We start from the raw sequence: 24,893 nt of genomic DNA on the forward strand, positions 1-24,893 counted from the left end.
AACGGATCCACTACATTCACTGTTTTATGTAGTCGGGGGTCTCAAGGTCTAAAGGGAAGATTTTTTGCTCGGCCAATTGCATCAAAGAAGTAGGGACAGCAGTGCAGCAAGTAATGTCTTTATAATTAATATCCTGAAAAGATTACTAACATTAACTCTCTTTCTGTCACTTCTGTCTCTCCATCCTAGCCTTCATTTTCAAATGTTGTATTCAACTCACGATTTTCGAGCGAACAGGTCCGGATTCGAGCTCACGAAATAGCCCGTCGAAGAAGGCTTGATTCCCACCTAGCCCAGTGTCTTTTCGGTGGTTACCAGAATGAAAGCAATTATGCAATTTCAAGGTATGGGCATGATTTTCGCTCCGGGCTTGGTTTTTTCTCCCTTCAGCCGTGCCCCCTATAACCCTATTCACTAAAGCCAAACTGTTTATTTCAGAACAATTGAAGTGAAGGGCAGGTTTCTCGACAAACCCTGGACGAAGCTGAAGTACATTGCAGTGAAGCGGAAGTGATGGCTCGGTTATTATTTCCACAGAATTAGCTCCTGCTTTATCATCTGGAAATGTTTGGATTGTTGTTGGTGAAGCAACAGCCGGACAGTCAGAAGGCCTGCTGGAAAATTAAGGCGTGGGCGAACTGTCAAACCTGTCGAATTTTCGTCAAAAAAATGTACGGCTGAATTTTTGTATAGATATCCATCAAAGACCCACAGATACAAGGCGAATATTGTCAAGAAGCGAAGTGGAAGGCTTCAAGTTGAAAAAGACACGTAAAATTTGGATATTAAAAAACATTTTGACAATTAGCATTTATATTGTTCACGTGTGTAGGGTGTTTTAAAATTACCGGGCAAACGTATGTCAGGCAACTGCTCATGCAATTTTAAACAAAAAATATTTTTCGATTTCTTAACGCTAAACGGTTACCACAGGCATTTCAATGTCTAAAAAATCGCAACCTTTACACCATTAAAATCATAATAATTCAAAACCTACGTTAACTACAGCATTGGAATAAACGTTAAACCGCAGATAGGACTTCGCTCTAGAATACAATATTTTGTTTGTGAAAATAGAGTAAGTTTTACAGAAGTAATAGCTTTCCAAGTGCGAAAATTCTGTCTTTCTTCCCCAAAATGCACAATATGCCAATTTTCTTACAAAAACTGAATTTCCGTTTTATCGTGGTAACATTTTGTTAATAACATATTATTCCAAAGGCTCAATTTGTGGTTACAATAAGTTAAATGGTAACCAACTCACTGAAAAGAAGCAGCTATGCTATACGCGGCTTTGCGACATATTTATTATTTTATTCGCCACGTTCAAGAAAATCTGCCGAGAGAATGCATTTAGTAATATGCAACGCTCCTTCGTTCTCTCACGGCTTAGCACCCCTTAGATTTCCCAAATTATTTCTTCAATTTCCTAATTCCCATCCCGACATTCATTGATATCAAAAATTTAATATTTTATTTATTTGAAAAAAAGACCTAATATGTAGTTGGTACCTTTCCCCTAAATCCTAAAATCCACTTTCATTTAAAAATTTCAATGTTTACATAATGCTGATTCCCTAATAGATTGAAATTTCCTAACCATGATTGAACAAAGGAAATTTTATTACTGTTATTGAGTACAAGCCTAACGTCGAGCCTCTAGTTGGGACGAATGTAGATGCATTTGACAACGTACCAACAACGCTATATATTTTTTGCCGCCGCTGCCGCCGACTTGAAAAACCCTGATAACGGGCCTGGACCGGTGATCAGCCGGACCGAGAGCAGTTATTGAAGAGCTGTGGCAATAATTGCATTTGAATGTTAATTTAAAGTGTCCCCAGTAAGTGTAAGGGAAATGTAGCAAGATAACCGGTGTGGCATAGTTCGACCTGGGTGTTGACCACCACCACCTCTTGAATTGTGAAGATGCCGTCAAAACAAATTAACTAGATTAAGACGAAGTTTCTTGTTATAAATTGCAGAGTATTAAGGTAACAAATTTGATTGTCGTTTCATTTTTCAATTTGTAAAAAATCTATTTTGATAAAAAAACAACGTAGCAAAACAATTTCTTTTGAAACACCGAATGGTCCATAATCGGAGGATACAAAAATCCAAGGGCTCACACAGCCATCTCTTCGACAAGTGTCTGCCAAAGGCAATTCACGTGTTTATCGTGCATTGCTTTCAACTGCCATTCATCGATCCGGTCTGACTTCACCCCACTCAAAGGATTGAAAGATCGATCCTGCAAGTTAAATATCTTACCAACGGTCGCATGCTCTTTGCTGTAAAAATAAGCGCCTAGCGAGTCGGCTTTGTTCTGATGTTGTCCCGCCACATCAACCACACTCCTACCTCCGATGTTACGAGGCAGGTTCATCCGCTTTACAGCAGACTTTGGATAATACATTCGAAATCTGGCCATAGTAGTCCGTATTCGCCGCTGGACGTTTTTCAGTTCGGTTTTCGTCCACGGCAATATTTTGAATGCGTAAGCTAGTGAAGGGTAGCAAATACATTCAATGTGCTTATCTTATTCTTCCCCGAGAGATGCGATTTCAGTACCAGCTTTACAAGTCGCAGGTATTTGGGCAGCAGAGCTTGAAAAATGTCAACTCGAACATGGGTTCCTTGCAGAATTGTTAAGTACCTGTTGAAATCTGTGTCGGTCATAGCTTGGATATGTAGGTCATCAATGCTATGTTCGGCATGTGGCTTGTGATGACCTTTGCGGATGGCTCAGATTCGGGACTTGTCTAATCCAAATTTTATTCGAATATCACATCTGAACATGCCTACTATTCTAAGGTGATCATCAGTACCAGCATACAACTTGATGTCATCTAAGTATGATACATCAAATGTGTCAGTTCGTACTTAGCACGTAGGCGAAACCATGCCCTCTAACGTCATTCAGTAGCCCTAAAAGCGGTTCAGTGGTTTTGCACCAAAGGAGATTTAACGAATCCCCCTGGAAGATGCCTCCTCGCATATGGATAGGGTCTGAGGTATTGGCACCCTCAGATGAACGCACTGATAAGGTGGTATGCCCCCCTTTTGTGAAAGTCGCCAAAACCTTTATTAGTTCGGGATCAATGCCTTTTATTATTCTTAAGTTTAGGATCATCATAACTTTTAAGGTTTTGTATAAAACAAAACATTATTAAAATCGGTCTCTCTGTTGCACGCATTTTTCTCGGAGCCGGTTATAGCGATTGATACCAAATTTGGTGGAAATAGAAACTTTGAACGCTCACGCATACAGTGAATTACATTTTTCTACGTCGAATTTAATTGGGGGTCCCCATACATGCAAAACGGAGGTATACATTTTTTTCACAAATATAGTCGTGTGGGATATCAAATGGAAGGTCGTGGTTAGTACTTTCCGAAGCCGGTTTTAGTTTTGGCATTTGTTGAAAAGGTGAGGAGTGCGGGGGGTTGAAAGTGATCACTTTTTTCACGCACCCATTTTCAGAAATTACCCAACCGAAAAATTTGAAAAAAATCGAGTTGCCGCTATTACTTAGACTCCGAAATACATTTGCATTTCGAAATCTGTTCAAATAAAGTTAATAATACTTACTACAATTTTTAGTAATTGAAAGCAAACCTTCCCTCCCTTAAGTCCACCCTATCAAATCACGAAGTAGTAATTTAGGCTATAATTATTCCACGAAGTTTGGTTGTTTCTTAGCAAATTCATGACTTTGAATGTCAGTACCACACGAAAGTAGATATTCCCACATAATATATGCATATATTACGTGCTAGTTACTAATGGGATTTCCCGACTGGTTTTATTTATCTCTTTTTCTATTAAAATCGCTCTTTTTACTTTTTCATGGTGTCTCAAATATTTGTTCTTTTATTATAATGCTTTTATTTTAATTTAATGGATTTTCTATTTATTTTAAACCTTTATTGGGGTCTTTTAGTTTTTCTTCCTATTTTTATATATTTTTATCCGCCACTGCATGAAATTTATGTTTTTTTTTCGGACTGACAATGAAGACGATTTAATGTCTCTTTGGTTTGAGGACTTCCTTTCCCATCTCCATCTTGTAATCAGCAAATGTGACGCTTATAAAGAAATACAACAATATGAGGACGCCAAGGCACATAAGAGGCAGGAAAAGCATCGATTAAGGATACAATCTGTCGTGGCTGTGGATCTGTTATTTTTTATGCACTCGAAGTCCCTGCTGGTGGAATTTTCAGGTTTCGGTGCTGGCCTATGCGTCGGTAAAAAGGATACATGAATTTGTGTATGGAAGATCGAATTACTCAAAGGACCCCCAAATTCGCGAGCCTGTTTAGTACAGAAACCTACAAGCACGTGTCGACGGAGTAATTCGATAGAGCTTCAATATTTGCGGGCTTATGTTTTTGGGATAGCTCTTTCCTCTTGGTCGTCCCCGGCCCCTCATGTTGGCCTTCTGATTATCTGCTATCCCATTTTATCATTACACGCCAAATACCAAACCTAAAGGCAGAAAATAGGTAATAACCTTTTATAACTTCTAGTTAATGGACATAATTGATTTTCGTTAACTTTGATTCATTGGGAAGCACCACTAGCACTTCATTGTAAATGGTTTTTAATTATTAGGGGTTCTTAGAAATTGAAAAATTAAATTAATAAAAAAAAATTACCGATAAATCTGAGTGCCATTCCGGTAAGTTACTAAAATCATCGTAACCTTAAGCAAGCATAACTGGGAGGTATGATAAACAATAAAGCATAAGAAGGTTTATTTGAACCATTTCAAGCCAAGAAGGTAAAAATGAATCAGGGAAAATCGCTACTTCACTAAAAATATGTTATTTATCCACGAAGGTGTTTTTACTTAAGAAGGGACTTTTAATCACCACAATAGTCACCATTGAATTGAATCGTGAATCATGTTGCCAAACCCGATGGGAGGCGAAGGGTAGAAATCTTTTTCTTTCGGGTTGTCCCGCTTTATTACAAGATGTGCCACTTAGCAGAACGAGCAAGATATGGTTGCTCCAAGACGCTTGCACTGAATTTCAGGAGTGTTAAATCCTTTATTAATCGAAAATATCGTTAATAGTGGAAAGACTGTTATGAGCCGGCACACTGTTTTACAAAATCGGCCTGGATCACCTGGATCACTTTCTGTGAGGATATTTGAAATGATATATAGAGACACCATTAGTCCTAAGAAGCAATTCCTCCTAAAATAAGCTATACTGCAACAAAGGCACCAACGAGAACGTTATCAAGAGCAACAATTAATTTCAGTAAGAAACTCTCCTATTGGTTAAGCAACAATGAAGGGTGGTTACTTCGAACATTTTCATAAAAAATCAAATGAAAACACATATAACGTCTTTTAATTTTCATTTATCAAAGTGTCCGTTATTTTTTTTTTACCGTTGAAAATAAATATAAATCGGATTTGCTTAGAATGGCATGAGGAATTGCCTGGAAACAGCGTGTATACATGGAGGATATAAATGCGAATTGTCAAAGTCCTTTTTAATATGCAAATTTTACGTGTTTCAAAACATCTTCCACCTAGCAATCTGACAATATTTGTATTGTATTTGTCGGCCTTTGTTGAATATTTATGCAAAAACTCAGCCGTGCAAGAGTCAGTTTGTTTTGACGAAAATTTAACAGGTTTGATAACCCGATCACGCCTTAGTCTTCCAGTAGGCCTTCTGATTGTCCGGCTGTTGCTTCACTGATAACAATCCAACCATATCCAGGTAAAATTTTTCCTGTAACAAATCATATATGTAGGTTTTTAATGTACCCAACTCTTAGACCATATTGACATGACTTAGTTTTGGGAGCATAACAAATGAATGTCTCTTATTTCTTCCTGATAAAAAACATATGTATACAAATCACTACCGTGACGTTCGATTCGTTTCCTACAGTTTACAACATAGGAAACATTACCTTATCGTGCCTTTCTCTTCCCTTTCTTCGAGAGATCCCCCAATTTTTATAAAATTTTATTATGATGACATGAGCAGTATCAGCCGCAAGACTGTTGCAGTCGATGGTCATGAGCTAATCGCATATCTTTCACAAAAATATTGCACGCATTGAGTATAAATGCATTATGCATTTTCAATATCTGCTTATAGTTATCTCTTATTCCAATTTTAAATATTCTCTTTCGAAAGGGGCCCCTCTAAACTTTACGGCACATTGGCGGTAGACACATGCTGTTTAATATGGAAAGATTAAATTATCGCTTTTCAATCTTCATTTTTATGCTAATCATCCAATTAGCCCGTGTTCCGGCCTAAAATATCTATTTTCAAGTTTAAAAGCATTCCTAATGATCCTCATTGCAACAAAACCAGAGTTTTGCGTTTGAAACTTAGCCGGTTTCCATCATACATATACCCATATATAGTCGTGCAATCACGCATACCAGAAGCAACAAGCAACACTTCTTATAAAGGAATATAAATCCGATTTAATTTTCTCCCGTTTGGTTACACTTTCAATTTCAATGGGAATTTCAGCCTAGGTCCGAAGTAATACAGATCAATAAATCGTTTACAGACCAAGGACTGATGCGTAAAACAACCGGTTTTACAGTGATTATAGCTTCCGATTTTATCTACTTTTCTTCCTAAAATGAAATCAAATTACAACAGTGGTTCATTGCCATTTCAACCATTTTTCCTGAATTTCGTGCGAATGCATACATACATCTTTTATACACACAATATCGTTAATGATACTGTTTTGTTTAGTGATTAATGAATAATTCCATAAAATCGACGACCTTTCAATATTTGTACAGTATTGTTTTTAATTGGAGTGTTTAGTATGCATTTTTATTGATTGGCACGCAAGCATTAGATAAATTATATATTAAATCATGATTTAATAATGAACTTGTGTAAAGAAGTCTCGATGGATCACAGGGATTGTGTACTGAAACGGTTACCAATAATAAACGAGTTGAATTATTTATCTTGCTATGATTACTAAATTGAAGTAAGTTATTCGATTTTGTGAGCTTAAGAAATTAAAAAAGTACTCCGGAAATGATTGCAATTAGGACAAGAGCGTTATCATTTATCGCATCAAATTATCTATGTAAAAATATTTTTTTGGTGGTTATTTTGACAAGCGCTTCGTGTAACCGTCCTGGATATTTCATCCATAATTGCAAATAGGAAGAATCGATGCCCAGTTAGACTGGCAACTTTGGTTTGGTGGATCCTATTTACCTCCTTCTCCAAATTCAGTGTGCAATCACTGTATTGTATTCGTCCAAAATTTGATGTTCCTCAATATAGCGTATTAGCTCTTCTTCTGCCTCCAGATACACTCCCTGCAAATGTTCGACAGCGTTCAAAAGGGGAGCCGGGATCTAAACTCCGTGCCTCAATGATCAGAAGATTGTTAGCAAAGTTGGCGCAGAAGGATCCAGAATGAAAACTAGCCTGCTCGCTCTCAATCAAACTTTCAAAGTATTCTTTAATAATATTAATAGTCGCGGCAAGGCAGTTGGATCAGGAATTAGAGCATTAAACTTAGGACGAAGCGTGTGGTAATTACCCTGATTTGGCTCAGACACTCATTCACAGTTGAGTCAACCGGTATCCGGCAACCAATCAGGATATCTCTGCCACCAGTGAGGTTTGAACCGTGACCTTCCGCTACGCCTAACTCTTTAACTACTGAACCATCCGTACACATTCTTCTAGGGGGTCGTTCCGTGTATCGGATCCGAGGAATCAATTTTTTTGGCATCAATTGTATCTAAATATAGTGCAGAATATATGGACAAAGTGTTTTTTTTATATTAACTCTCCCTCTACCAATTCTCTCACCCGTTTTCCCGGGTGGTGTACTTCCAGGAGGGTCTGCACTGATTCCAGTCTGGAGCTCGTGAAAGTGCCGTCGGGTTTTCTAAGAGAGTCCAACTTGGCCGACTCACCCCTTTTAAGGACTCTGCACAGCCTTGAAATCTTTTGCCTTCCAGTTCCTCACAATACGCTCTAAAGGAGTCCCGTATTCACACTGTGAGTTCCTGAAATTTAACTAATCTTCGGTCTTATTACTTTTACAAGCGCGGTTCAGAAGTCGCCTTGTTGATTTCCTGAATTTTTGCAGTTCCCGGTTCCACCAAGGAACCTTTTTATCGCTTTGGCATCGGAAAATAGGACAAGCCTCTTCATAGCACTCTAAAAGTGTGCAGTTCAGAGTGTCTAGTTCATCTCATCATATAACACCAAAGTCCTTAGTCGCCTAGGGAACTGTACTTTATTGCCAAGAAGTTCATTGAACTTGGTCCAATCCGTTTTCTTAGGGTTCCGTCTTTGTACTGCAGACTGTTCGCCCGCAATAGTCAGATTGAACTCTAGGTATCGGTGATCTGACAGTGAGACCTCTTCTAGCACCCGCCAATGTGTAATCAACTCAACAACTGATGTACAGATCGTTAAGTCAATTACTTCGCTTCTTCTCGGTCCCACAAACGCAGGGGCGTTCCTTACGTTTGCAGTCATGAGACCAGCTGAAGTGATGAAATCAAATAGCTTCTCTGTATTTGGCCGTGCCCCCCCCCCCCCCCCTCCCCTTCTGCAGGGGAAGTCCTGCAGTTTTGTCAGCCCCGCTGCCAACAGATAGGAGGAGGCTTTGACATGCTGCTGGTTGATTTGACCAATCTTTATGTTTTTCGGCTTATACTTAGTCAAGTGTGTTATGGAAAACAGCTAGAAGCGTATGCCGCGCTCCGCATGTGACGGGATTTTCCCCAAACTGTACCGCCAGAGATTCGATCCCCTGGTGTTTGATTTTTCTGAGGAAAGTTCCCATGTCCTCATCCATGAAAAATCTCATTCCGCAGAGCATTCGTCTGTTTTCCACTTAGCCCCTGGAGTGGTTTGCGGTCTCCGGTTTGCATAGATTCGATCACTCGAATTGGCATCAAGTCAGTTCCGTTCACGTCTCCGGCTTCCCTTTCTTCCACCTGTTCCCTGGAAGGTGTAGGAGAAGTTACTAGCAAGTAGGATACACTCTGTAGTTCCTTCACCAGTACGAGCCCCCATACGGGGGTTCCGCCCCTGTATGCACTATCCTCCGCGCGCAGCTCCATTGTAGGAGAGCGCACCGAAGATGCTGTAATTGCTCTACATTTTGTAAGTCGAAGACCATCATCATCGCTGATTTGATCACCTCCCGGCACACCGGTCCTAATCCCCGCGGGACACGTGGATGTCAGCACTGGTGCGGAGCGCAATAAAGCGTTGGCCACAGCAGATGTATTCGTCTTACGCTTCTTGCGCGCATTACCGCTGACAGAAGTGTCTGCAGTGTGGATCTCATCGGGGTTTGCAGTTTATACCCAACTTCCGCTTCCTTGCATCCGATTTCGCTGGACCGCAGGTGCTCTATCTTCCTTCGCAGAGCCCTTTTCTGCCGCCAGCTTGGGGTCTTTCCAGGTTCACGGTGTCCGGCTCGCTGGGATCCATTTCCTTATACCAGCATTAAGCCAGTAGCGTCCACGTCACCAGCTTCCCTTTCTTCCGCTCTTCCTGGTAAGGGTGAAGGAAAAGATTCTGACAGGCAGGGTTCAACCTGTAGGTCCCCAAGGTCTCCTCGCAATATAAGAAGGCATTCACAAAAGACATGCGCACATAGATCCCCAAGGTCTCCTCGCAAAAACGAGACAGACCTTTTACCCGTTGAAGGGCAAGATCAGTTGTCCCAAACACTCCGATCGGCACAATTGTCATCATCAAGGATGGTAATTTACCGGTCATGGAAAAGCCACTCGCTCGACTCATTCGTACCTATCCAGTCAACGATGGATTAGTGCAAGTCGTTAACATCAAAATTGGTTCCAACATTTTAACCAAGGCCTATTCATCGTTTGGCTCCACTCCTCATCGAAATTACATTGCCGACAATATTGAACACGAACATCAGAAGGACGTACCACCCATCAAAAAGGCTACTACTAATCTCCTCCACAGCGCCTCTATTTGAACGAGATTCAATGCGGGAACGATCTTGTTTCTTTGTTCAACATGTGTGTAGCTACTAGGTTTAGTATTTAAGAAAGAAATTTGCGAATAAAGGACACATTCTGCTATAGACTTTCCTGAGTTTTATTTATAATAATAATAATAATAATCGTTGGCGCAACAATCCATATTGGATCAGGGCCTTGAAGTGTGTTAGAGCACTTCATTCAAGACCGAAACGGTACACTACAGTATACTGTAGGAGTTTTATTTAGTTGCAGCAAATCCAATACGACGTGGCATAATGGTTTACGTGCCGTTCATGTCAATAAAATAACAGTTTGGCAAGAGTCGATCCTTTAACGATAATTAAACAAAGAGGATACATTTTCATGCCAATCAGATGAGCACTCTTCCAGTTCTACTGCGCGTTGATTTCGAGAACCACGCATTTGAAATTTCCCATTCATCCCAGTGCCCTGCCCTTCCACAGCTATATTTTGGTCTTCCAATTCTTTTCTGGTTGCTGTAATGTTGCACATCTCTTTGTAACATTGGAAAGAGTGATCGACGACTCAAATGTAGTTTTCTCCTTAGTAGTTGTTTTCATACAAAAACGTGATTAACTATGAATCTGGAAATGTTTTAGCTTATTCTAAACCAATGAAGAAAAAGAGTTCCAAAAAGTTATAACTTCTTAAGAATTTACTTTATGTGTCCCCGGAACACTGACTATTTTCCGGAGTGAGGTTTACTGGTTTCTTGAAAAGGAAGATATTCTGCTTGGAAGCTTTGTAAGATCACGAGCCCATTTTGCTTCATACTCAAATCCGTATCGTAACTTTAACGAAGGAAAACCCCAAAACTGCTTCTACCTTACAATCCTTACAGCTTGATATTTCATTCTTGCCAATCTGTGGTACTTGTGGGGGTTCCATGGTTACTGTGATAAAATCACTCCCAATTTTCGAATTAAACACCAAAACTTTTGCTTATCATTTAATCATAAAATTCATCTAAGTCACTAGCATCAAAGTCTGATGAGAAATCATCATCACTGAAATCACCGTCCTCGTCGTCTTCGTCCAGCTTCAATTCTTCAATTTTCTTCAGAAGATCCTCCCTCGTGTGAGGCACCCTATCTGGTTTCTCCTTCTTGTCAGGTTCGTCGCCGTTCTCAACTTTACTTTCACCCTCTTCCGATGGCTCCGCCTCTTTTCCTTTCCGCATGTACCGCAAGAATGTCCGGCGCTTTCTCTCCGACAGGGATTTGATCAGGCGATCCATCTCCACCTGGAGCTGGAGTTGCTCCTCCTCTGACGGCCGGGGTGGCTCAATCGTTACTTCATCGGCTGATTTCAAACATTTTGCACAAACCCGATCCTTTTGTGAGCATTCACGGCAAATCACATGATAAGCCTTTTTCACGGTTTTTTGTTGGCAGCGGGCACAGGTTTTCGGTTGCGTGAGCGGTTTATACTTTTTGTATTTAATTTTCCATTCGATCTGGGCTTTACATCGCTCACAAACCTCACAGACGTGGAGGTTGTTGATCATTTTCATCTTCGGGGTTTTGTCGTGTAAATCATTTTTAAACGCTGTCCTATTTTGATGCCTCTGTGGACGCGCACGGGTCGTTGCTCCTTTTCGGGTGCTCATTACTAAATTTCCAGACGAACTGAAATAAACAGAACATGACAGTAATTGAATAGATACAAATGAGTTTTACTTCACTATTTATACCTAGAAGAACTCTTAATTCTTACCAATAATAATAGAAAAGAGAAAACAATTGCAATCGTAGAAGTCGCACAATTTAGAAACGTAAACCTAAGTAGCACATGTTCCTAACTGCAATGTTATGACATTTCCATTAGAGATGTCAAATGTATCTGACAACATCAGTGCTACCATAAACCATGGTGTATGATTTTATACCATGAGAGCTTTTTATAGCGGAACGGCTGAAAAGCTGCATTTTGAATTTTGAAAAAGCTTTCATAAACTCTACTTCGTAAAGTAAATCGTTATGTTAAAACAAATAATGATAAAAATTTGATGAGCATGTCAAAAGTTTATATAAAACTTGATAGTAAAGTATTGAAAAAATTCTGGTTTGGAAATGGGAAAGTCTGAATTTGAAATGGATTTGAAAAAAATGAAGTTAGTTTGGAAAATTCTGAATCAGACTTGCAAAACCTTGTACATAGGTATACCAATGTTCAAGAAAAGAAATAGAAAAGTTAAGTGCAAAGTCAATACTGGTCAAATTCAGAATTTATCATAGAAAACCAAATATTGGCCTTGTTGCTGTAAGAAGAAATGATTATCGAACGATTTTGATTTTGAAATAAAATAAATGGACCACTCCCCGGATTGTTTTTACTTATTTTGTTCGTGTTATTCTTGCCGAAAAGGAGATTGGGACATCTATAGGAAAACTGCACGTCATCCAATAAAGAAGTAGAAGGAGAAGAAAAAATGCACAAATATCGATTAGCTAGAACGATGAGAACATTTTCGTCATCCATAAAAAGTTTCCCGCTGAACACAGTGTACACGAAAAGAATACTGGGTGATAGAAAAAGGAAAGACTTTTTTTGGAAGGGGTGGGGGACAAATCGCATTCGTTATTTCTCTTATAACAAGAAGCGCCGTACTTCGTACTAACCCTCCTTTATCCCTTTAATGAAAAGAATGCCACAACAACTAGGAATTCAAACAAAATCATTAAAATTCAGCTTTATTCGACAAAAGGTGGAGGAGGGAAATTTTTCATATAAAGAAACAATACAATGTCCTCCAGGAGATGGTTATTTGGTTAATTACCAATTTATTATTTTTTATAACGATTTATTTAACTGACATGAGTATTATTTAACTTTTCTAAACTAAGTCAGACACTGCATTTTTTTAATTCAAAAACAACTACCGTGACGAGATCTATTTCTACCCAAGCAGATCAAATCGCCGTGCACCTTTCTTCTCCAAGACCTCAGCCCCGGGGACAAATGGCTCCAGCCTGGACACGGAGACGTTCTTTGGCCTGCCGTCGACGTCAAGTCTAAGGAAGTGCTCCTCTTTGTTCAACACTTCATATGGACCCTCATATGGTGGTTGCAGGGACTTCCGGAAAGCATCCACGCAAACTAAGACGGGTGTGCAGATGTCCAGTTCCTTGGGGGTTTTAGCTTTCATCGCAGAATGACGGGATGGCTGGGGTGATTTTAATAGGGTCACGTTGTCCCGGAGCAAGCGCAAAAGCCCAGTGGTGGAAAGGGCTGACCTGATATCGAACACAGGGTATACTAACTCGGCGGAGCTGGCGGTAAACTCCTCACGATGGGCTGTAAATAGGCCAAATAAAACGCAAAGCAAGACTTGCGACCCCGAAGGGGCATCGTATGCCATTATAGCGGCTTTCAGAGTGTTATACCAGCGGTCTAGCATTCCATTGGATTGCGAGTGGTACGCAGTCGTCCGAAGATGTTTACGTAATTCCGAGAACAGGGTAGATTGGTACTGCATTCCCTGGTGCAAAGCGTGGTATCCATTCCCGAGAAAGGGCTTCGGCACACGATTGTGCGGAAATGTCGGCCAGAGGTATTGCTTCAGGCTATCACGTGAACCTATCGATGATTGTGAAACAATATTTGAAGCCGTGCTAGAGCCCAATAATGTCGATGTGGATCGTGTGAAAACGCTTTGTAGACCGAGGGAATGAGCATACTTCTTTCTGTATGTGCTTGGTGACTTTACACTTCTAGCACGCGATGCACTGTCTGGCCCAGAAGTTAACATCCTTTTTCAATAAGGACCAGGAATATTTCCTTGTAAGCCTATTCATTGTTCGAATACCTGGATGTGCAACATCGTCTACTGCCTGAAATTTGAATTTGGAGTTGTCCCTGAGGTCCTGAAGTACTGTGTCATCTTTCTGAGCCTCGGCGATTCCCGAAAAATCGACCGTGGCAGGAATTTTAATCTCTGAAACGCGTGACAAAGCGTCTGCAACTACATTGTCTTTGCCGTGTTGGATATCCGAAGTAAACTAGCTTATAAGGTTTAGGTGCCGGAGTTGGCGAGGGGACCCTTTGTCGGGCTTCTGCTTAAAAGCGAAGGTAAGAGGCTTGTGGTTCGTGAACACTATGAACGCCCTGCCTTTTAGGGAATATCAGAAGTATTTTATTGCCATGTACGCGGCTAATAGCTCACGATCGTAGGTGCTGTAGTTTTGTTGAGCTGTATTCAATTTCTTAAAAAAGAAGCTCAATGGCTCTCAGATTTGGTTCCTCTACCGTGATGTCTGAGGTATCGACGGAAACGGCTAGGGGTGTATCTTATTGAGGAAATTCCCAGAGTGTAGTGTCCACCAGGTGTCATTTAGCTAGTTATAATGCCTGGACGGCCTCAGGCGTGAGTCTTTGGTCTTGGATCCAGACAAGTAGACATTGAGGATCGCTTGATGCTGAGCGGTTTTAGGCAAGAAACGACGATATAAGGTTAACATATTAAACCTAAAAACCTTCGCAGATCCTTGGTCGTTTTAGACTGTGGAAAGTCTATCATGGCCTGTACCTTGTCTGGATCCAGTTGGATTCAATCAAGGCAAATCATGTGGCTTAACTTCACCTGCTGTTGAAGCAATTGCATTTTTCAACGTTAAGCACAAGACCGACTCAAGGAGATGTTTCAAATTCCGAGATTCCGAAGAAGAGGCGACCAAAACATCATCCAAATATACGAAATACAAGTTAAGGTTTCGCAGGACAGAGTGGATGAACGTCTGAGAAGTTTGTGCCGCATTGCACAGACCAAAAAGCATCCGTGTGAACTCGAAAAATCCAAAGGGTATGCATATTGCCGTTTTCGGAATATCTTTTGGAGCTACAGACGTCTGTAATCGCCACATGGTTTGCATTGGCCGTTGGACTTTGGGAACATGTGTAGTGGAGAAGATCGGCAGCCATTCGATGGTCTGCAATTATCCTGCTTTAAAACTATGCCGAATTCTTTCTTAGCAACAGCGAGCTTCTGGGGTGGTAATGGACACACCTTCGAGAAGATATGAGAGTCAGTAGTGTGGATGTGGTGCTGTACCATACATCATGCTTAGCTGACTGCGAGAGAATACTTACGGTGGTTTTGTTGCTGTATTTTTGAAGTAGCCTGCGAATGCCGGGGTCGGCTACTTCTTCAAAAATAATTGAAAGACTGACAGTAGAGTAGGTGACAAGTTTGCCTGGAGACTTGAGCGAAGCTACGGATTCTATAAGAGACCTATTCTGTAGATCCACTAGCAATCCATAGTGGCCTCGAAAGCCTGCTCCTAATATGGGACAACTGATATCCGCTACAACTAGCCTCCCGCGACACTTCATTGAGCACGGAGCGCGCATGCACCTCATGGATTTTATCCGCGTTGTTTGCTAACACCTCCAAGGATCCGCAGCCCGCACAGGCTAAAATCGTCTGGGTACTCTTTGGGAGTCGCTGCAACTACAACGACTTCAGAAGCTCAACCCCGACCTTATCCGCTCCCGATTGCTACATCTCACGCAGCTGACGGTTCGGGGAGCGGTCGCCTAATGTGAACTCCGTCAGCAAATGATTCAGCTTTGTTAATTCGCTTACTGACAGTCGCTTGATGAGGGTGCCTTATAATTTCGAGTAGGAGCACTTCTCTTGAACGTCGTCTCCTCCGTCCAAATCGACGATCGCGTAGCATCAGCAGTGATGCGAGCGCAAACTGCGCCTCCAGTTGTCAGAACCAGGCCTTGGAGTCGTCACCAAAACGGTGACATTCGTATTGCCATTGTGACCGCGGGGGGTGCGAAGTCGCCGGAGGCGTTTGCCGCACTATTATCTATTAATCTCTGCGGAACTGGACGGATTACTTGAAAAGAAAGGAAGAGTCGTCCAAGCCCCTAAAGAAGCGAAAAACGCAAAAATTTAATCACTACCGAAGCGGAACTCACTACCGGAGCGGAACCACTCGAACCTCAATGCTAACAACAGACAAAACCACAAGCACCAGCGCAGCGCCAGAAGCGACAGCCTGCCTAACTTTGCCCCTCTTTTTTTAAAAAAAAAAAACTTTGTGCCGTCTCCTCCGGCTTTTACAAAAAGAATAAAAATTTAACTAATTGAATAATAAGAATAAAAGTAAATATAAAATCTGCTACTTAACTGCAGGCTTTGGCGGAATGAGCGCAATCTGATGCCGTGATTTTAAATCGTTTGAGAATGCTGGCTGCCACACGAACACGACAGCACTGTCGATATTTTTGATGATTGATGGCTAAAAAGCTGGTGTTCCCTAAGGTTGATAGAGATTTTGAGTAGGCTCGTACGTTGATGGGGATTGATTGTGAACTTGCATAGACTGGGGTTGGGTCAACATGCGGTCGAGCAACGCATTGAAGGAGAGTTAAAGACCTTCTCACCAAGTGGGAAAATTATCAAAATTTCCAATGACAGTGACTGCCGTACACACAAACTACATGCCGCAGAACAAAACAAAATAGTTCAACGCACGATCACGCGGAAAAAGACCACTGCAATCGCACTAATGTGTTGATTTTCTTGCACTTCCTATTTACTAATTTTCACTCTGATTGTCGAGTTAATTCGCGGAAGTATTGCTGATCATATTGGAGGTCGTCGGCTTTTCTTTGTAGACTGAGGTCCTACACCAGGTTTCCGTTGTGTCTGCGAATTAGCTTCTGTCGTCTGCAGATCGGGGACGATGGCGCACTCATACCTGGCTTGTGTCTACTGGCTGGGACTCAAAATGCAGCTGCACGGTCTGCCTGGTCAGCTCTCCTCAACAAGTAGGCGAGCCACTCAGGAGGGCGAGTTTCCAGCCGTAGTGAGTTTCGCTAACCTAAGCGGTTCCACACCTTATTAAAATCGATTCAAGGCCTGTCTGTCTGTCATACCCAATTTACTCCGAAACGATTGAACCGCGAAATTCGATAAGAACGAGTGGTCTGTTAGCGTCTTCACAATAATAATAGTTCATTACAATATTTTAAAAATTTATTCAAAAGACACCGTTAAATTCATTCTAGAAGTATATTTGGTACAAGCATCAAGGATAATATTAGGCTTAATAATAGCGGAGAACGGGGGAGAACGATTTTGTAGCTTACATAACGACGAAATTGATGAGCGATAGTTAGACCGCCTGGTTGCGGTGGCGGGACATCTAACCCGTAAAGGGGAGGATAATCCAGTCCCAAAGATCTAAAAGTTCAATAGCTATGATAGAAAAAGAAGACCAGATAGACCAGGACGGCAGGGAGCTTTGAGTGATATCAAATTGGTGGGCCTCGACGCGAATTTGGGATGTCTGGGGTTCCTTAGTAAGGCAACCATAGACCGGATACCACTACCAGTGATGATGATAATCAAATCCTACAATTCCTAACAAAGTTGTAATAGGTCAGAATTTCCAGTTTCGTGTGAATTTATTACTTGGGTGACATTACACATAGGAAATTTTCTAGAAAGGTACGTCCGTCTCAGCTAAGCCGTGCGAACATCTAAACTGGAAGGGGCGCCTGTGGGATTCACACTCAATTCGCAATTTCGTTGTTTAACTAGTCTTTTGTAACACATTGAGCGATCTAGGGTGGAGCATAGCTGTTATATATATGTGAAATCCTTTCACTTTCGCTCTGAACAGTGCCTTCTCCGTATGCTCCATTATTTCCTGGAAAGTGTACCTTCTTTGACCTAAATTCCACTACCGTGATTTCGATATGGGTCACTAATTATGGCGTAATGTTTGCGAGAGTAGATACGGCACCGCCTGGAAGTGGTTGAGATTCATTTGTGTTAACCTCATCTGCTTTTTGTAGCTCTCGTTTACTCTGGCCACCTGCTGCTGCCTGCAATGCCCTTTTCTTTGCTAAATCTGCAATTAAGGTTAGCTCCACAGTCCTGCCTGATATGGTCTGATTTGACCTGTTGTTCATATTGCTATATGGCTGCGTGATGTGGCGGAAACTTGAGCACCATGTAAGTATCATCTTCATGCTAAACCGAGACATGACCCAGCCTATTCTTTCTTTCTTAGCTGTCTCCAGTTTGGGTGCTGCCTCTACTGGTACACTGATATTGGCGGCTTTTATTTCATCGAAAGTTTTTTAGCGTGGTTAAGTCCGATATGGTTAAACTCCTTTTCCAAGGCCTTCCGAACCTGCTTCTTCGTGGTGATTTCACGTATGTCTCCGGCCTGTTAGAGCTTGTGTCGCCTTCCTGCCTTAGGAGCTACCAGATTTGGCTCCAGAGTTTGTTCATTGTTACATCTGTGGATTCCTTGAGTGCCAACATAAGGTCTCTTTTCGTAGAACGTCTAATGCGTTTTGATCTCTCCCTCTTCGTTGATATTGCCTATCTTCTCATATCTCCTAGCTCAAAAGAAAAAAGAGTACTTTCGTAGGAGTATCTTTGTTGCAGTCTGTTTCGGTCCTTGATTTGATGGACTGCCTTTTTTGCCTGATAACGGAATAAAAGAAGGAATATACAGTTGTCATCAGTCTTTCTTATGTATCCTTATCCTTGCTAGATGTAATATATATGGTAGAACTACTTGTGATATGAATACTAATTTTTGATCAGACTGTGAACTGATATTTAATAGAAATGCGTTTTTAGAAACTTCAATTGACTGAGTTTTTTTTTGTTCACTTTCAGACTGATTTACAATCATCCGTGAAAATGTTCGATTTGAAGCTTTGTTTGCTGGACTTGATCCGACCTTCGTCGAATCCGAAACCAAAGAAATCCCTTAAGGAAATGTCCACCAATTACTCCTCAAACTTTATGCAGAAGTACAACGATTTAAATATAATTTACTTTAATGAAAACATGTCGATGACCAGTCGATATGACATGCGGAACTATTCTCCGGTTTACAAGCAACAAATCTTCCGAACAAGCCCAATGAGCAGCAGTTTCACCATGAGGCAGAATACGAATCGGGAATGGGGTTCTGAGAGCGTCAGTTTCGAGTTTTCCTCTGATGACCGTGAGGATAAAACGGAGAGTGAAACCGACGGAGCACATACCGATGCGGAGGATTCTGCTGGAGCTGCCTTGGATTCCTTCTGCACGCTCTGCACTTCGTCCTTCAGTTTCAACCAATGTCGATATTGTGACGACTCCGCATGCAGTTCGAAGTGCCAGTCCGAGAAGAATATCCCGAATTTATGCTGTCGGGACCAAAATGCTATCAGGTAAGTTTGCATTTTAATTTTTTTAATAGATAGAAAGTACATGCTTAAGAAAGCAACTTGCGATTTATATTTTCAAAAGCTTTCGTGATAGTTTCTCTGGTTGAAATCGGAAAAATTGAAAGTTAGGAATTTGGTAAATATTCGTAAAGTTCGGCTGCTTTTCCATCTCCGTTATTAAAAGTTTGAATCGTTAAGTTTGCTACCTCAAGCTTCTCGAACGATTTTCCTAACGAAAGCTTGAAAGACCTGGCAACATGCTGCAATAAAAGTAAAAATCTATTGTTTCAATCATTCATTTCTCAACGGCAAAATGAAAGTGGTAGCGGTTAAATTCTCATCATAAGTTGTTAGGCGTCTGAAAAACCCTAATGAAAAGAAAATATCGTTTTCTGCTACGATTGTGAGTGGTGCAAATTATGGAGTAATTGTTCCTCGCTAAGATTCGCGAAAAAAGTGAGAAGTGCCCCATGGGGCAATGGAGTAAATGCTTTAAATACCAACGTCATGTTAAAAGTGTAACTGCTGGGAACGCATTTCGCTGCGAACCATCCGAAGTTCTTCAGTTGGGCTTAATGATTGTAGGATTTCTGCTTGCTGCAAATATTAATGAATCATAAGCATTTGCGATGGGTCATTGCTGATTGAATTTATGAATGAATGATAGAGAATGCAGATTTCGTTTTTAAAATAATTACTGTTTAGATATGGGGCTAAGGTTAATTATGAAAATCATTATCATAGAAATCAGTCTGGTATCTCTCCGAATGAGTGGGTACTGGGGGTTGAAAATCCGCTAAATTACAGTTGCTGTAAACCTACACGAGGGCATATCGCGGCATATATTGCCAGCTTATATACTCAAACTCTTGCGAGTGTTTCGTATCGCATTCAGTGGTCCATCCGCGACCAGCCTCTCCTTTTAGTGGGCATATTTTACTTTTATTCTTCTTTTCGAGTGCTCACCAAGGCTTGAGGGCGGCCTACAGCGCTGAATTTTAGGTGTATTTTAGTCGTAACAAAAAGAGCTAACATTTTTAATATCGTTTTACAGTTTTGTGTAAGTCAAAACTTTATTAAAATCGGTTTACTGTCTGTCTGCATCATCATCATCAACGGCGCAACAACCGGTATCCGGTCTAGACCTGCCTTAATAAGGAACTCCAGACATCCCGGTTTTGCGCGGAGGTCCACCAATTCGATATCCCTAAAAGCTGTCTGGTGTCCTGGCCTACGCCATCGCTCCATCTTAGGCAGGGTCTGCCTCGTTTTCTTTTTCTATCATAGGTATTACCCTTATAGACTTTCCGGGTGCGATCATCCTCTTCCGTACGGATTAAGTGATCCGCCCACCGCAACCTGTTGAGCTGGATTTTATCCACAACCTGACGGTCATGGTATCGCTCATAGATTTCGTCGTTATGTAGGCTACGGAATCGTCCATCCTCATGTAGGGGACCAACAATTCTTCGGAGGATTCTTCTCTCGAACACGGCCAAGAGTTCGCAATTCTTCTTGCTAAGAACGCGAAAATTTCCAAGGAATACATGAGGGCTGGCAAGATCATTGTCTTGCACAGTAAGAGCTTTGACCCTATGGTGAGACGTTTCGAGCGGAACAGTTTTTTTAAGCTGAAATAGGCTGTGTGGCTAACAACAACCGTGCGCGGATTTCATCATCGTAACTGTTATCGGTTGTGATTTTTGACCCTAGATTGGAGAAATTATCAACGGTCTCAAAGTTGTATTCTCCTATCCTTATTCTTCCTGTTTGACCAGTGCGATTTGATGTTGTTGGTTGGTTGGTTTTCGGTGCTGACGTTGCCGCCATATATTTTGTCTTGCCTTCATTGATGTGCAGCCCAAGATCTCATGCCGCCTGCTCGATCTGGATGAAGGCAGTTTGTACGTCTCGGGTGGTTCTTCCCATGATGTCGATATCGTCAGCATAGGCCAGTAGTTGGGTGGAATTTAAAAGGATCGTAAATCTTGCATTCACCTCAGCATCACGGATCACTTTTTCGAGGGCCGGGTTAAAGAGGACGCATGATAGGGCATCCCCTTGTCGTAGGCCGTTGTTGGTGTCGAATGGTCTTGAGAGTGATCCTGCTGCTTTTATCTGGCCTCGCACATTGTTCAGGGTCAGTCTAGTCAGTCTTATTAATTTCGTGGAGATACCGAATTCTCTCATGGCCGTGTGCAGTTTTACCCTAGCTATGCTATCATAGTCGGCTTTAAAGTCGATGAATAGATATTGTCCATATTCCAACAGTTATTCCATCGCTTGCCGCAGAGAGAAGATCTGATCTGTTGCTGATTTGCCTGGAGTGAAGCCTCTTTGGTATGGGCCAATGATGTTCTGGGCGTATGGGGCTATCCGGCCTAGCAAGATAGAGGAGAATATCTTATAGATGGTACTCAGTAACGTGATATCTCTATAATTGCTGCACTGTGTGATATCTCCCTTTTTATGTATGAGACAGATAATGCCTCGTTGCCAATCATCAGGCATTGATTCGCTGTCCCATACATTTCTCCTATACTTGATGGTGGCAGTATTTGTCTGTCGTCTTCAGTTGGCGGCACCTCCAACTCGCCCATGTTCTGGTTGTTCAGTAACTCATCAAAGTACTCAACCCATCGCTCTAATATGCCCATTCTGTCGGAAATCATATTTCCCTCTTTATCTCGGCAGGATGAGCATCGTGGTGTATAAGGCTTCATCCTGCTGACTTGTTGATAAAACTTCCGCGCCTGGTGCAGTTGCTCCCTGTACTTTTCTAGTTCACAGACTTGTTGGTTCTCCCAGGCTTCCTTCTTCCGTCTGTGAAGTCGCTCCTCCGCTCGACGGAGTTCGTGATAAGTCTCCGCGCGTGCCCGCGTTCTTTGAAAATGCAACATTACTCGGTATGCAGCATTCTTCCGTTCCGTTGCTAGCTTACATTCATCGTCAAACTAGCCGTTCCGACTTTTTTTGCGGCTGGGGCCAAGTATCTTTGTGGCCGTATCAATGATAACGTTCTTCAGGTGGTTGTGAAGATCATTTATTGATGGTTCATCTCCAGGATCTCTGTTTACAGCGGTTATTGGTGCACCCATTTCGCCCTTATAGGTGTTGCGGAGGGCTGTGTTGTGAATGGCTTCAGTATTGACTCTCACCTGATTGTCAGAAGGGAATGCTAGTGGTGTCGTGGTCCGATTTTATAGGAGGACCGGTTGGTACATTTTGTCCCGTTTTTTGGCGCGGGAGACCCGCCTTTATCCTTCTCCGTCTGCAGTTTTTCATGAAGAAAGAACTCCTAGCGATCACCACGTGGAGGTGGAGATAGGGTTTGGTAGTAAATCTGTTGGTCAGCAGGCGTTTCCCAGGTTTTATGCTCCATCGTGGGTACCAATCCATATTTCGCCCTGGGATCTATACTACCTGACCGCCGATAGCTTGATGTCTTCAAGTTAATTGCGTTGTATTAGCGACTGTTGGGTTCAGCTTTGGAAAATGTCAGCATAAATAACGTAAACAGTTGTTAGATTCGTATGTACAGATGACCGTCGTGAGCAAGATCATCAGTACACCTAGTTGCACCAGCAAAGATATCAATTTTTTCTTCTGTTGATCTGGGTGGGCTCGCGATAAACAAATTCTTACACTGGTTCATACATGATATGTGAAAATTAGATATGATTCAAAAGAAAGTTCAAAGTAAAACCGATGATTAAATATTGCAGTTACGGTACTTTCATAACGTCCTCTCCTCATTCTCTATTACTTAGGAAGTAATCTCTGCCATCCTTATTCGTATAATCTTCTGCATGCACTTAAAATATTCCCTATTTGTCGCAAAAGCACCGAGACGACAACAACGCCTAGAATAGGTACTGGCCTCAGGTTTCGAAATTTGCCTATCGAAAAGGATTTATGATTGGTTTCTGAAAAAGCAGGCTGGTTTCCAATCTGAATCCTTTTGCACCATACCAAACTTATGTGGAATTGATTGCTTGTGGTGCATTGTGCTGAGTTTAGATAACCGTCCCATCTGTTCTTAATTGAGTTTGAGAAAGATTTCGAAAGTCTAAACAATTATTTGGGATGCGCTAGGGTGGAGAGCTCTGCAAAGGGACTTGAGATCACGGAAAATGTCACGTACTGCATCAAGGTAAAATAATAGGGAAGTTGAATATCTGAAGCGGGGTCTGCCAGGGTTCTGTTTTGTCGCCGATACTTTTTAAGGTTTTGTTTGCAAAACCTTATTAAAATCGGTTCAATGTCTGTCTGTCTGTTTGTCACACGTCAGAAACGGCTATACCGATTGGCACGAAATTTGGTGAGTGATATCTTTCTACGTTAAGATAAAAGGGGGTCCGTGTACATTTAAAAGGTGGTGTAAATTTTTTTTTCACCGAATATAGTCATGTTGGGCAGCAAATCAAAGGTCTCAATTAGTACTTTTCGAAGCCGGTCTTAGTTTTTACATTTGTTACAAAGGCGGGGAGTAGAAGGAGTGGAAAGCGATCATTTCTTTAACGGATCCATTCTATTCACAGAAGGAGCAGACAAAACCTTTCCTACCTGAAGCGCCGAGCTTCCGGTTTCCCGATTTGTTTTTCCTTATCGAGTCTTGCTTGAAGGACGTGGAAAGGTTCGGTGGTAAATGCAATCTTTCAACAAACCTCCGTTATGCTGATAACAACTGTCTGCTCTCCTACAAACTTTTGGGGTTTGACCAAGTAGCTCATGGTTATTGCACTCTTCTTATTTGCTTTAATAGGCAGAACATCGAAGGCTCCGATCAATTTGTATATTTATGAAATGCTGTTTTTGCCGACTGCGTGCTTTTGGTGCTTTGTCCAAAATTTGGGAATACAATGCCAACATCAAGTTGACAATGTTGCGGACATTGCATAGAACAGTGGAGGAGATGTGCAAGCTTCTTAGAAAATAAATTGATGCATATTACCAGGAACTGGCAGTGATGGGTTTAGTTGACGTGTTATGCTCCTCATAGTGGTTTTTGGTAAATATATAGCGGTTCTATTTGTACAGTAGTCATCATCATCATCATCATCAACGGCGCAACAACCGGTATCCGGTCTAGGCCTGCCTTAATAAGGAACTCCAGACATCCCGGTTTTGCGGTCCACCAATTCGATATCCCTAAAAGCTGTCTGGCGTCCTGGCCTACGCCATCGCTCCATCTTAGGCAGGGTCTGCCTTGTCTTCTTTTTCTACCATAGATATTGCCCTTATAGACTCTCCGGGTGGGATCATCCTCATCCATATGGATTAAATGACCCGCCCACCGTAACCTATTGAACCGGATTTTATCCACAACCGGACGGTCATGATATCGCTCATAGATTTCGTCATTGTGTAGGCTACGGAATCGTCCATCGTCATGTAAGGGACCAAAAATTCTTCGGAGGATTCTTCTCTCGAACGCGGCCAAGAGTTCGCAATTTTTCTTGCTAAGAACCCAAGTTTCCGAGGAATACATGAGGACTGGCAAGATCATTGTCTTGTACAGTAAGAGCTTTGACCCTATGGTGAGACATTTCGAGCGGAACAGCTTCCACTTCTTGTTTGAACTGAGAGTGTCTCCAGTAAATATTCCAGTTTATTTTGGATGTATATACATACTTTTATTAATTCTATTTGAGCAGATATCAGTGTCCA

At 41.6% G+C, this 24,893-nt stretch overlaps 2 protein-coding genes across 2 annotated transcripts in view; one reads left to right on the forward strand and one right to left on the reverse strand.

Annotated features, from left to right (window-relative positions):
* The window catches only part of LOC119658184, a 139,346-nt gene extending 120,116 nt beyond the window's left edge, over positions 1 to 19,230 (forward strand). Inside the window, exon 3 of the mRNA XM_038065451.1 lies at positions 18,685 to 19,230. Within this exon, the coding sequence (XP_037921379.1) occupies positions 18,709 to 19,230 (522 nt within the window). The 5' untranslated portion in view covers positions 18,685 to 18,708. The remainder of the gene's footprint in view (positions 1 to 18,684) is intronic.
* LOC119658392 (uncharacterized protein C9orf85 homolog) lies at positions 10,967 to 11,843 on the reverse strand. The gene is made up of 2 exons (XM_038065779.1): positions 11,748 to 11,843; positions 10,967 to 11,659 (listed from the first exon to the last, which is right to left on the reverse strand). Exon 2 carries the CDS (start codon positions 11,638 to 11,640, stop codon positions 10,981 to 10,983), a length of 660 nt encoding a protein of 219 aa, XP_037921707.1. The 5' UTR covers positions 11,641 to 11,659; positions 11,748 to 11,843; the 3' UTR covers positions 10,967 to 10,980.
* Positions 19,231 to 24,893: the final 5,663 nt, after the last annotated feature.

The sequence above is a fragment of the Hermetia illucens genome, chromosome 5, assembly GCF_905115235.1.
Source record: "Hermetia illucens chromosome 5, iHerIll2.2.curated.20191125, whole genome shotgun sequence".
Lineage (NCBI taxonomy): Eukaryota > Metazoa > Arthropoda > Insecta > Diptera > Stratiomyidae > Hermetia > Hermetia illucens.